Source organism: Callorhinus ursinus, unplaced genomic scaffold (genome assembly GCF_003265705.2).
Source record: "Callorhinus ursinus isolate GAN/ISIS: 27379988/994484 unplaced genomic scaffold, GSC_fseal_2.0 scaffold10, whole genome shotgun sequence".
NCBI classification, from domain to species: Eukaryota; Metazoa; Chordata; class Mammalia; order Carnivora; family Otariidae; genus Callorhinus; species Callorhinus ursinus.
In genome coordinates, this window is record NW_027397072.1 from 19,887,243 (window position 1) to 19,901,916 (window position 14,674).

Genomic DNA, 14,674 nt, shown 5'->3' on the forward strand with positions numbered 1-14,674 from the left:
AGTAACATCAGGAAAGTTACTTTGCCGTTTCTCATCTGTAAAATGTAGTTAATTATATTTCAAGTCGTCATGGCGGGGTATTGGGAAAAGTTTTCAATTAGCAATAATCGCGCCTCGGATAAACCTCATTGGCTACGATACTGCCACTGCGCAAAGCTAAAATGTAGTTAATTATAGTACATGCCTCCCAATATTGTCGTGAGGATTAAATGGGTTAATACCCATAAAGTGCTTATTATAATTGTGGAGGGCACAGAGCAAGTTCATAATAATTTTAGCTGTTATTATTGGCTGAGGTCATAAAGGAAAAGAACTGTAAGTTTAAAAGGAGAGTAAAGAGGAGCCAAATTAATGTCTGATCTTCCTATGGCTGCAAGATTAGCCCTCAACTTGTCCTGTAAGATACTGCTCTAAGTCTTCCTTTACCAGTCCCTTTCCTCCAGTGTCTGAGTTCATGAGCTTCCCATGCTCTCCAAGGCATCCTGGGCCTTTCTCTATCATAGTCAGTGTCTCCTGACTATATGGTGGCCTCCTCCACTGGAGTGAGTTTCTTGACAACAGGACTGACTTTCATCAAGGTATCCCGATCCCAGAGGGCGGATATTTAATTAGTATTTCTTATATGAATGAGAATGCATAAACAAGTCTATACATATTAATAAGATTTGAAGAGCACTATAAGGCTTGCCAGAAACCTCCTCTGCCTAACTGCAATAATCTTAGCAATTCCTAACACTAGACTAATTCCTCTGGATTAAGTCAGTGCTTCCCGGAGGCCCTGGTTCAATAGATGAGTTAGCTGAGGACAAGTAAATTAACCAGCACTTGTGGATAGAACTGTTGCAGTCTTAAGAGAATGACAGATCTTCTTTCTCAGGTTAAGGAAGTTCTATTCCTAATTTGCTAGTAAGTTTTTCATGTTTTAATCATGAATGGATTTTAAATTCTAACACGTTTTCTGCATCTAATGAGAAAAACATACCATTTTTTCCCTTTAATCTGTTTATAAGGCAAATTACATGTTTTTGTATGTCAAATCATCTTTGCATGACTAAGATAAATCAATTTTTTTGGTCATTATGGATTATCCTTTTTTATAAATTCCGCTTTTGTCTTTTTAATATTTTTTAGAACTTTCACCTCTGTGTTAAACTGGCCCATAATTATCCTTTCTCATGCTGTTCTTACATGTTTTGATATGTTTGTGATAGCTTTGTATAAGTTGGGAATATTCCCACTTTTTCTGTATTTTGAAACAACTGTGTAAGACTATACTTGATCTTAGCCAAAAGGCTGAAAAGCGATAGAAACAGCTGTGTAAGACTAGATTTACTCATCCCTCCAGTAAAAACTCTGGGCATCTCTTTTAGGGAAGATTTTAAACTATAGATTTAAAATATTTTATGACAATAGAGCTAGCCAGATATTTTATATTTTGAGTCAGTTTTGGCAAGTGGTAATTTGTTCATCTATGTTTTTATATTTATGTGCAAAAATCTGTCATAATATCCTTTTTTTTTTTAAAGATTTATTTATCTGAGAGAGAGAGAAAGTGAACGTGTGCGCCAGCAGACTGAGGGGGAGAGGGAGAGAGAGAATCCCAAATAGATTCTCCACTGAGTGCAGAGCTTGCTTCAGGGCTTGAACCCAAAACCCTGAGATCATGACCTGAGCTGAAACCAAGAGTTGGCTGCTTAACCAAATGAGCCACCCAGGTGCTCCAACAGCCTCTTCTTTTAATGTCTGCAGCATATTTAATTATATTTCCTTTTCATTTCTAATTTTCTTTATTCCTACCTTCTTTCCTTTTACAACTGGTCTTGCCAAAGGTTTAATTTTATTAATCTTTAAAAGAGTCAGGGTGCCAGGGTGGCTCAGCTGGTTGAGCGACTGCCTTCGGCTCAGGTCATGATCCTGGAGTCCCAGGATCGAGTCCCGCATCAGGCTCCCTGCTCAGCAGGGAGTCTGCTTCTCCCTCTAACCTTCTTCCCTCTCATGCTCTCTACCATTCTCACTCTCTCTCAATAAACAAATAAAAATCTTTAAAAGAAAAAAAAGAGTCAAATACTGGCTTTCTTGATTCTCTGTATTAAATGTCTTTTGTTTCATTAATTTCCTTCTACTTTTTTTTGCTTTGTTACGCTAGTCTTTTTCTAGCTTAAGCTGAATGTTTAGCTTATACATTTTCATCTTTTTTCCCCCCAGTATAACCATTTAAGGTCAAATGCTAACCATCTAGGTTGAATTTCTGCTCTTACACTTACTAGCTGTATGACCTTGGGCAACTTCTGTGTCTTAATTTACTCCTATGTGAAATGTGGAGAAGAGTAATACTGACTTACATCACAGGGTTAATGTAAGTATTCAATAAAGAAGACACTTAGAACAGTGTCAGTCCCAGAGAAAGCTCTTAATAAACCCTAGCTAATATTAATATATCTTCATTTATGAATCAGCAAACAGCTATTGACCCCTGATATGGCTGAGGAGGAGTCTGTTAATTTACACTACCCCCTACCACTCTCCATTTCCCAGTGTTGATATTTACTGGTTAATCTACTTAGCACTTTTATAACTTAAAAACATACTTAATCTAGTATTTCATTTTTCACAAACATTTGACATTTGCAACTCTAAATTTTTTTCTCTTTTTATTTTGAACACTTTCAAACCTGCAGAAAATCTAAGTCGCAGACACTGATGCTTTCACCCCAGATAGTTCATCACTATTCTACATAACTACCACGCCAACGCCAGTGCCAAACTATAGACATTTAACACAGTCACAAAGTATTACTTAATACAGAGTTCATATTAAAAAATGTCCCCTCTGGTATAAATACTGTCCTCAATAACAGCTTTTTTTCTGATCCATGATCCAATCAAGGGTCACACACTGCAGTTTGCTATCATGACTCTTAATGTCCTTTAGTTGTGGCTCTTTGGTTTCCTTACATCTGGAAGATTTCCTCCATCTTTTATGAGATTCACATTTTTAGAGTGTGGGTCAGTCAGCTGTTTTATAGACCAAATTACAATTTGGGTGTGTCTAATTTATTTCCTTACACTTAGATGAACTGTTTTTGGCAAAAACAGTATAGAGGTGATGTTGTGTTTCTTTCAGCACAACATATCAGGAGACACATAATTTTGGTTTGTGCCATTTTGGTAATGTTAAACTTGACCACTTGGTTAAGATTGGTTTACTTAGTTTTGGGCCTGAGCGTACCTCATCATGGCTCAACAAAGCACTCACAAAAATTTTTAAATCCTGCATCTATTTCTATTGTTTTCATTGCTCAGAGTACTTATTCTACCATACTGGTAGAAATGGAAGACAGAGGGGGGCCTGGGCGGCTCAGTCGTTAAGTGTCTGGCTTCGGCTCAGATCATGATCCCAGGGTCCTGGGATCAAGCCCCACATTGGCCTGCTTCTCCCTCTCCCACTCCCCCTGTTTGTGTTCCCTCTCTCACTGTCTCTATCTGTCAAATAAGTAAATAAAATCTTCAAAAAAAAAAAAAGACATGGAAGATGTAACTCGCTGAACTTTAACCACTAATACTGAATACCTCCTATAGTGACAAGAAGTAATCCTATATTCTGATTTTGCTTAAAGAAAGCATAATATTCTTTCCAAAGACCAGGCCTTAAAACAGATTCAACTGACAAAATACAGCTCAGCTCAATAATGTGATATAATCAGGACAAAAAATTTTTATTAGTCATGAAAAAAAATCATAGCAGAATGCAAATTAGCTCCTCAAACTTAACATCCCCCAAACCCCAAAACAAAACAAAAAACCCTGAACATCTGTGTAGCACTTTAAAGTGCTTTTACACATAATATCTACATTTGATCTTGATAACATTCTTGTAAAACAGATACAATGATGACCATTTCTGAGGCTCAGAAAATTAAGTGACTTGCCTAGTTTTGAACTATCTCCACTATGTCATTCAAACTCCAAGCCATACCACAGATTCTGTATTTACTTTCACTTAAATTCACTTTCAGCTAAATTACTAAAATACCTTTATTAGGTAAGAAACATTTTAAAAATTAAATGATTTAAAGGAATTTGAAACAAATAGTATTTCATGTACATTCTAAAGGTGGATAATTGTGAGTCAAGAACACAAAAGCAGCATTCTGAGTAAGAGGAGGCAACATCAAGTCTTAGTGATGACCATTAATCCACCCTAGTGTGCTCATTCTCTCAGAGCCTGTTAAACAACAAGAGGTATCACCCGCCTCCATCCTGAATCAGAAGGCCATCAGTAAAACTCAGTTTCAGAAGCACTGTCTAGAGTAACTGAGGACAAGTCAGTAAGGCCAGAATGACAAAGCCCCAGTGGGAAGGTTTAGGGTAGAGGTCTATGATAAGCCCCAATTCTGGTCTTGACAGATTCTACTTTCTAAGGAATAGTAGTACCTCTTCAATCATTAACCCGTCAGCAGTGGTGACCTTCCAATGCAATTTCCAATGCATTGAAAGTACCATGGAGATCAGGGTGATCCCTACCCTAAGAACAACAAAAAAATTTGTATGGCACATAATAGTTCACAAAGCACTTCTGTGTATATGCTATCTCATTTAATCACCCTAAGACTCTGCAAAGAAGGCGGCACAGATATGGTCAGCTTCACTTTGTAAATGAAGAAAGCAAAATTTGGAGGTTAAATGACAAACGGTTACACAGCTAGCAAGTGGCATGGGTAGGACTAGAACTCATTTCTTCAGATTCTGAGGCCAATGCTCTTCTCACTAACTCACTGCTAAAGATACGACAGTGCATCAATTTCCTTAATGGAATAAGGGCCTGTCAAATGTCTCATCTTTGAACCCACAGGCTTTGCTATGTGTCCTAGTGTGACTTGAGCAAAAGAGTAAAAATTACCCCGATCCAGTACATGAATATTACAGGGTCCAGTAGAACATAATTTCTTCAAATAATTTTATTTATTTAAGATTTTATTTATTTATTTGACAGAGAGAGACACAGCGAGAGAGGGAACACAAGCAGGGGGAGTGGGAGAGGGAGAAGCAGGCTTCCCCGCGGAGCAGAGAGCCCAATATGAGGCTCGATCCCAGGACCCTGGGATCACGACCTGAAACGAAGGCAGACGCTTAACGACTGAGCCACCCAGGCGCCCCTGGACCAATAATTTTAAATATTATAATGCCATTCTACCACAAGTAGGCTAAAGGAGTGATCACTCCAGATGCTCTACTGTCTCAAAGACCACAGATTAGAACTCATAGCCTGTCTTCCTCCAAGACCAACGAGGCCAATTTTCTCTCACCTGTCAACCCACCTGGCCTTCCTTGTTGTCATCTTTTACCACCCAAATTCTTATCTCTAAAATGCTGTTTATTCTCGATCTGACCCAATCTCTCACGCTTCCTCTCCTCAAATCCTTCCACTGTCCGAGAACTTCCTATTTGTGTTCAGGAAGCTGCTCACATATCTACGTAGCTCTTCTGAGTGAAAATTCCCTCAGCTCTTTGTCCTTTTGGCTGATCCCTTAGGACGCTGCTTTTCCTCTATTTCTCTCTCAGTTTATTACCACTATTCCATTTACTTCAGGGTGAGGGGGTAACTAAAGTTATTTTCCTGGCTCTTCACTGCCATTTCCAGACCATTCTCTCTCTTCCTTCTTACGAAGTCTGAGGCTCACACCATCTTGCAACAGCCCGGTCCTCTTCCTCTTTATTGCCATCTCTTGATCAACTGGTCTAACCTTCATTCCTTAATCTTCACCACTCTCCAAGGTTTTGACATCCACACGGATTCGATCAAAACCTCAATTCTCCTTTTTACTCCATTTAACTCACCATTTGCATTATTATACCTTGAATCTTGTCACCATTAGAAACAGAACTACCACTGATTAAATATCCTGTTCTTTAAACAGAAGTTCTTATCCTTGGGGCTCTTCTTGTAGCTGGTACACCCAATGACCGCGTCACTTTTTCCTTTTTCACTGGCACCCTTTCCTCTCCTCACACCCCTTCATGTCCGGTCTACATTGCAGAGTTCATCTTTACTTTAATTATTGTGTCAAGATCTGCAGATCTGCAACTCCCTGCCCCTCTCTCATTGTCATGTCTAAAACCTCAAACCTGTATGAACCTATGAACCTACTTCGCCCTTCTCTGTGCTTTTATCTAAGAAGCTGAACTTTGGTGGGGAAAAATCATACAATTAGGCATGCTGCTTTCAATTTATGTTCATGACGTCCAACTTCACACAGGCATTCAACATTGCTCAGCACACCTACTGTTTTCCTCTACTAAGCATACACCCCCTATTTCTATTTCACGCCTACTTCTCTCTCCTGAAACAGAACTACCTAATCTTCCCTAATTTGGGAGTTCCCAAAACTCCCTAATCTTGCATACGTTCTTCTCACTACCAGCTAATAATCTTACCTCATTAAACCACCAGACTGGAACTCCCTCATCTTCCCATCTCAAAAATCAATAAAACTTCCTGCATCTGCACCCAGCTTCTAGTCTGGCTGGACTTACTCCATGTCCTCAACTACCCAGGAAGATTCCTTGTAATGGTCCAACTTGCTTCTGATTTTAAGTCTTGAAGCTGTCAGCTTCCTACTCTCTACAAGCAAATTTAGCTGCATTCACGCTCATCTTTTCCCCATATGTTACACTCAAAGTCTTTTTATCTAATCCTTAAATCCATGCTCTGGATTATATCTCAATCTGGTTCCCTCGGACTCTATCAATTACCACCACCTTATATATTCAACCTCAAGCTCTCACTTCCTTCCTCCCTCTCCCTTCTGTCTCCTTCAAGTTTGTGTGTGTGTGTGTGTGTGTGTGTTTTAAAGATTTTATTTATTTATTTGAGAGAGAGAGAGAGAGTGCGAGAGAGCACAAGTAGGGGGAGCAGGAGAGGGAGAAGCAGGCTCCCCGCTAAGCAGGGAGCCCAACTCGGGGCTCCACCCCAGGACCCTTGGATCATGACCTGAGCTGAAGGCAGATGCTTAACTGCCTGAGCCACCCAGATACCCCTTTTTTTTTGCATTTAAAAAATAGCCTTTACTTAAGAGAAAAAAATACATGGAGTTACAAGTGTTCCTAGAATGTGGGATACATGGTTCTCTGCTGTTTTCTAATTCCTGTCTACTTTTTTTTTATAAACTCTATATATCAACCCTAAAATACTGCATATTTTTTGAGAACATTCAAAACCATTCATTCACTCCACAAGTATTTATTGCCACCCACTAACATTCCACGTACTCCTACAGGTGCTGGGAATTCAGCAACAAGATATTCGACTTGGCCAGCCAATCACCAATGAGACAGACACGGTCAGTTACCTCACCAGCTCTATTCTCTCCGTTTCCATTCCTCTGTCCTAACTGAAATTCTCTTCCCCACGTAAGCATATGCCTCACAGAAAGCTGATACCACTTCCAAGGGTGGTCCTGATTATTTTCTCCCCAGTTTTCTTGAGATAAAATTGACAAATAAAAACTGTATATGTTTAAGGTATACAACTTGATGTTTTGATATTAGTACACAATGGGAAATGATCACCATAACTGCATCAATTAACGTATCTACCTCACATAGTTAGTTTTCTCTATCTTAGCAAATCTCAAGCATACAACACCATATTGCTAACTAGAGTCACCATGCTGTACATCACATCCCAGAACTTATCCATCTTGTATAACTGAAACTTTGTATCCTTTGTCTTTCAAGTCTTTCTTAAACCAAAGAAAAAAAAACAAAAAACCTGTTTTCCTTTGACCTCACGCGTTCTTTGCACTCTCCTCCTGGAGCTGTTTGTTCACACTCACTCAGCCCTTCCTTAACTCCTGTTCATTCCTGATCGGCTGCAGTTCAGCTTCTGCTCACTTAACTAAAATGGCACTTTCAGAACGGTCTTCCAAGGTCTCACTGACAATTCCATGGGTATTTTTCAGCACTGTGTTAACTGACTGCTTGCAGTGCTTTGCAGTGATAACTACAGGAGGCCTCTTTTCTTGCTTTCCGTCACAGCACGGTCTCCTGACCACTCTCATCCCCTTAGTTTTAATCCTAAATTGCCTCTGATGAAAGTATCAACAAGCAGTGAAAGGCTGGAAGGCAGGAAGCAGAAGGAAGAAAGTAAAACAAGAGACAAGAATAATCTGCTGGCCTGTGGAGAATCAAATGCTAACTGAAATAATCAGACTTTGTGAGTGAGTACAGCCCCAAAATCATCAAACCTCATTCTGTAGATAAAGAAATGTAGGGTCAAATTTCTGTGCAACCTACAGCACAAGTTCTAAGACCAGATAATCTAGCCATTCATGCTACAACCCAAAGGAGAGGCTGACACCATCTTTCCAACTTGTGCTACCTTTGCTTAAATGAGTTCTACTTACCATGTTCTTGTCTTCACTGTGGATGAAGACATATACATATGTATACATGCAACTGCCCTACTGCTGTAGAACGCACAGTCAAAATCTAGGGTCAGCAAGAGCTAAATACAAAGCACCTTTCTTTAAACTATTTTAAAACAGAAATTCATTGAGTATTTGAAATACTCTGTGTGCTACAAATGACAAAGTGAGCTATTTATTTATGCATATGATTTAAACATTTTTTATTTAAAGTGCAAGCATGTCTAAACATGAGGCCTGGTAACGAGACGTAAGTAAAGCTGCCCCTGCATTACTGGCTCTCTAAGATTTTTACCTTATAGCAGTATTAGGAAGCAGCCTGGTATATACATGACATAACCTTGCCCTACATTCCAGAAGGAGTAAGTTTTATTTTAAACAATAATTTTCAGCGATATGGGTAAATGATTTAATCTCACATTCCCTTAGCTTTCTTTTAAACTGAATCAGTAATCATCCCAGCAGTTAACCCAACGCACAGGGATGTTATAAGGGAAATAGGTAGTTATTTCTAAGTGTCTTGAGTTCCTCATGAGACAGGTTACTCCGGGCAACCCTACGAATTTCTGGCATTAGACTCAAACAGGCAGTTAGACAGCAGAAGGCTATTCAAGCAAACAGAAAGAAAAAAGGTCCACATTGTGTATGTTGTTTCAAACAAAGATACTCTGATAAATGCAAAGAATAGTCTAGTTTTTAAGAAAAGAAAACAGTAAAGTAACTCAAAGAAAAGGAGCTAGATATTAGAAAATAACCTTAAGTAAGAGGAAGAGGTTGTTGAGACAGCTTAGCAGAGACAAAAGGCACTGCAGAACAGAGTCATCCATATTCCCACACTGTAAGATAAGGCAGATAAAAAGCCAATTAAACTATGTACAGATTTTTAAAAAATTATATAGGGAAGATAACTTGGCTGGCTTATCTGTCCATCAAAGACAAATTATTTGGTTTTAACATTTTTTCTACAGGCTATATGCTTGTGTAAAATGTATCATTAACATTATTCACCTAAAATTTCCCCTCAGTAACTGAAGCCACCATGGTCTCTTTTCTTTAAAATGTTCACTCTATAGTTGGTGTAATATTATTCTTAGCAAAAGTCACATGAAGAGATAGATAGCTGTGACTATTCCCAGATTGGAATGATGTGCCATCAGTCTGGTTTTTACCTTTTAACACTTCTTTCATAGGTATGGCTTCAGTATACAACTACTACTACACAAAATGATAAGTATACAGTAGATGTTTTGAGCATCTGCTCTGCCACTGCAGCAAATAATGAATCATGAACTTACTTTTTATGCAAAGTTCAGAGTGCCAGATTATGCTTTGGATTTCACTGATTATTGCATTACTTCACAAAGGTTAATTACATTATAACAAAGAAACAAACAAAAGAATTTAGTATGTTATAAAAGCCTCTACCATTAGCACTATTTTAAATAATCTTCCATATCTACCATCTTAGAATTTTGCCTACGATCATGTTGGCTGAGATCAATTTTCTATACTGACAAAGGCACTTATTCTTAAAATGTACAGATGCCAATAAAAACAGTCAAGAACTGGAAACCATGGTAAATGATTGGTTTTGTTACATAACAATGTTTATAATATCTATAGAGAACATTAAAAGCGATCTTGTAATCCTGGTATAGCTCAATTATAAGATAAATTATGCAAATATACTACATACAACAGTAAGAGCTTTAGTTACTCAATCCACAAAATCAAAATGAGGAAGAAGGCAGCTAACTAAAAATTAATATAACAGAAGATAAATACCTTTAGTTGATTGTTAAATGAATCCATTTCAGAGAGCTTAGATGCAGTTTCTTTTTCAAGAGCATCTAATTGTTCTTTAAGTCTTTGGCATAATTCTTCCTTTTCTAGTGATTTTTTATGAAGCAAACCAATCCCTAAATCTGAAATACAAACATCAGATAGTTTACAGTTGGTAGAAATTCTTCTGTCACTACTGGTAATTGACTTTTACTCTCACAATATAACTAAGTCAAACTTAAACTTACACAGTAATGTATGCCAACTACATTTCAGTAACACTGGAAAAAAAAGACATATAAACTCTAAAATTGCTCCAAAGGTAGTCTACATGATGGCTATTTCATAATTTACATAGCTATACCCTTTTGGATTGCTATGAGGTTGTTTCTAATTTTCTACTATTTATATAAAAATGCTGCAATTAACATCCTCATACATGTATTATAAGCACATGTGGAAGTATTTTACGTGGCTAGGAGGTGAAAGAACTGCCATGTAAAAGGATATGAACACTTTAAATTTTGACAGAAACTGCCAAACTGTCTTTCCAAAAAGGTAAACTAGTATCAAATGACACCAAAGTACCTGTTTCTGCATATCCTCATCAACACTGGATATTATCAACTTTTTTTCAGTTTCTCTAATTGGCAAAAAATGAAAGCTTATTGTTATTTTAATTTGTATTTCCTTGATAACAACTGAAATCAAATCAACCTATTCATAGGCTAATTTGCCCCCCTCCTGGATTGCCTCACCCCATCCACTGCCTTTTTTCTTCCTGTTGGGTTGTCTTCATTTATGATTTGCAGCAGCTCTAAATTCTTGTTGTACTGTATGTATTTCCAATGCTGTACTGTTTATGATGTCTTGCCTCATGAAAAAGTTCATTTTTATATCATCAAATCTGTAAATATTTTCCTTCATAGCTCTAGGGATTATTTGAAGAAATGTTCCCAACACTGAGATTATAAAAATGTTTTCCTTTGTTTTTATAACATTTTTTCTAGAGGCATTTTTTATGTTTATCCTCTTAGTTTACCTAGAATTTATTTCTGTTCCCCACCTCCCTTTCAGAGAGCCAACTGTCCCCCAGATCACTTATTGAAGTGACAGTGATTACTGAAAGCCCATCCTTTCCCCACTGGTGTTAAATGCCAACTTTATCATATCCTAAATTGTCATATATATACAGGCCTGTTTCTAGACCCTCTATTCAATTCCATTGTTCTATGTTGTCTTTCTGATCAATAATATACTACTTTAGGGACTAGAGCTTTCCTAACTTTCTTTAAAAATTTAAATTCTATTAATTAACATATAATGTATTATTGGTTTCAGGGGTCCTAACATGTTTTGATACCTGGCAGAGCTAGTATCTTCCCCGACCAATGTTATCCTTTTTCAAGTCTTGCCTAATCTTGCACGTTTTCTCCTCTGGGTGAATCTGTGAATTATCTTGCCAGCTTTCATTTAAAGAAACCTGAATGGAACTGAATGTAGGGGACGAAGTAGTAGAGAATGACATCTTTACAGCACTGAGCTAGATCATTCAGGAACATAACATATATCTACTTATCCAGGAATCTTTAATATCTATCAGTAAAATTTTATAGCTACACATTTCTTTATAATAATGAGAATGCTAAGGTAAATGAGACCTCTGTTCATGATATTTTCTAATTAAGTACTTTTGATATATAGTAAAAGTTACTGATTTTTACATGCTCACTTTTTATCCAGACATCTTGTTAAATTTTCTCATAATTCTCTAGTGGTTTTCCAGTATTTCAACAAATATTTTCTCAAGAAATTACACATATGCTATGTGCAAGGCACTGTACTATGTTCAATAGCAGGGGAAAAAGAAGGACAAGGCATGGGTCCTAGCCTCCAGTAGTTCAGAGTCTAGTTCAGTTGGGAGACAAGCAATGTGGAAAAAATCCGTTAATTTACATTCAAAATGAGCATCACGAATAATGGGTGTTTCAATACTGAATTTGAATAGATCATATCTATGAACACCATGTTAGGTAACTGAAAATTAACAGAGGCAATGTGGTGGCACGGTGGGCTTTGGACTCATGAGAATTTGAGAATGACTATTGCACCACCCTGGGCAACTACTTAATCTCTCTGAGCCTCAGTTTTGCTGAGCTGCACAATGGGAATAACAATACCTACTTCACCGGGCTGTTGTAAAGATTAAAGGACACAGTGCATGAAAACTACCTAGCACGGTGCTTGGGACATGGTTGGTAATCTTCAGTGGCAACAGAGATGCAGAGAGGAATCTAAGGGATACAGGGTACTTTGCAAACTGCAAACAAAAGCTTCCTATTTTGAACCAATAACTGTAATAACGGGTGACTTGGATCACATTCTATAAGAAAGACTAGCTCTACCAGGTCCTCAATATTCTACATTCCATTCACAATCCAAACACTAAAACAACAATGAGAGTGATGCTATGCTTTCTGCGACTGCACAGGTCAGGATGGCTGGCTCATCCTGCCTCTGGAACACCTGGGAAGGGATGAGGTGGGGGTTGATACACTTTGAACAGCCAAGAAAACAATTCTGTGCAAGGAAGATGGTCTGAGAAGAGACATGGACAGACCGTTTCAGTGGAAGGTTAGGGACACAGCAGGAACAGTTCACAAAAGTAGAATTCTCTATTTCTGGTGTTTCTTCCACATACAGGGCCCTTCACTAGGACACCATTCCCAGCTTCTTTCCACCCCTTCAGTAATTGGTGAGCTCAGGATAAGGACTTGGGCATACACAGCCTAGACCCTTCCAATCCCTTGTGTTCTTGAGACTGAACTGCCCACAGGAAACCTGTTCTACTTTGTCGTACACCTGGTTGTTACAAGAGTGGCTGTCCCACCCACAGGTAAGCTAGGCTGTCCAATATCAGCTTTACCAAAAATGAGGCAATATTTTGGTCTCTCATATGTCTTGCTCCTTTGCCTTATTTCTCTATTTGTTCAGAACTTGGGCAAAGATGAGGGATGTTGTTTACTGGACTTCCTAAAGAGCCAGAAGTATAATAAAGAGCCCTGGAATGGGAAGACTGACAGATACTCAAAGAGAGACATTTAGGATACTTCAGTTAGTTCTAACACAGTATTTGCAGATTTACTTTTCTTTAAGTAAACCTTTCTTCTGTTATGTTGTTAATGGCATGCTATCCAACATAGAGTTTTTTTCAGTATCCTGGTTGGGACTTGGATCAAGAAAAATGTTACAGGGCGCCTGGGTGGCTCAGTCGTTAAGCGTCTGCCTTCGGCTCAGGTCATGATCCCAGAGTCCTGGGATCGAGTCCCACATCGGGCTCCCTATTCAGCAGGAAGCCTGCTTCTCCCTCTCCCACTCCCACTGCTTGTGTTCCTGCTCTCACTGTCTCTCTCTCTCTAATAAATAAATAAAATCTTAAAAAAAAAAAAAGAAAGAAAAATGTTACAACCCACAAATTACCTTGGACTATTTTGTTCCAAAGGTGTCAGAGGGCCAAGCAGGTAAAAGTCTTTATATGAATCAATTAGGCGATATGAAAGGTCTGGGAAGGGCATTCCATTCTGCTTAGGCCTAACACTGCTGTACACTATCACCCAGAATCTCACAGGCTTGGTCCCATGGTAAAATCTCCTGAACAGTTCTTTACCATTAGTGTAGGATTTGCCAAAATACACATAACATCTGTGATTTTTTCACATTATTCTGAAATTTTAACTACAGACAAGAAATGCTATGTATAACAGAATAATGCTATTTTAACAACAGAGTATGACTGGTACAGTCATTCGGAGAAGAATAAAACAGGTAAAACAAACATTAGAGACTTACCAGGTGTGTTACCGAGTTGCATGTTCTTAATTCTTTCATTTAATAATTGCTTCTCAGGTACCAAATAGATAAGCTTATTTTTATAATCCTTATTAAAAAAAAGTTCAAAAAAATTAAAATTCTGTCATGTTGTTTGAGAATTTTTTGAAAACTTAAATACATGATTTAATCATTCTCAAAACTTAGTATAGGAATAATACGTAGCTGTAAACTGCTTATAATTTATGAATAAATTAGGATGGAATTATGTGTGATTTAAAATACAAATATTTAAACATAAATACATTTATGAATGACTGGCTGGAGAAAAGGCAGTGAAGAAAGTCCTTATTAATGGGGTGTATCTAGAAGTCTTACAGTTTTCAGTGTACTGATGGATGTCCACAGGCACAAGGTGAGAGGTGCCTTTGCTATCTGCAATAAATGGTATTTGTAAGCAGGTCATGACACCCCAGAATAAATATCAAAGAGAAACTAAAGCCTCAGGAATAACTAGGGAAGCACGTTTAAATCAGACAGGAAATGTTATTTGGCCTCTGTCTGTACCAGCTGTGACACAGTAAGAAGACTTTGTTAATTAATTGCTAGTCTATACAGAAACAGAAATTTAGTAAGAG

General features: G+C 37.9%; 1 protein-coding gene and 1 pseudogene across 11 annotated transcripts in view; both read right to left on the reverse strand.

The window, feature by feature from the left end:
• ITSN2 (intersectin 2) overlaps nt 1-14,674 on the reverse strand; it is a 137,823-nt gene that overhangs the window by 66,498 nt on the left and 56,651 nt on the right. For 8 of the 11 annotated variants that reach the window (XM_073897048.1, XM_073897043.1, XM_073897047.1 and 5 more), the window contains 3 exons: nt 14,058-14,145; nt 10,212-10,351; nt 9,182-9,262 (listed from right to left, as the gene is read on the reverse strand). In XM_073897048.1, the coding sequence (XP_073753149.1) occupies nt 9,182-9,262; nt 10,212-10,351; nt 14,058-14,145 (309 nt within the window). The remainder of the gene's footprint in view (nt 1-9,181; nt 9,263-10,211; nt 10,352-14,057; nt 14,146-14,674) is intronic. The other 3 variants (XM_025867828.2, XM_025867831.2, XM_073897051.1) reach the window with 1 other exon arrangement.
• LOC112821349 (U4 spliceosomal RNA) lies at nt 45-158 on the reverse strand (annotated as a pseudogene).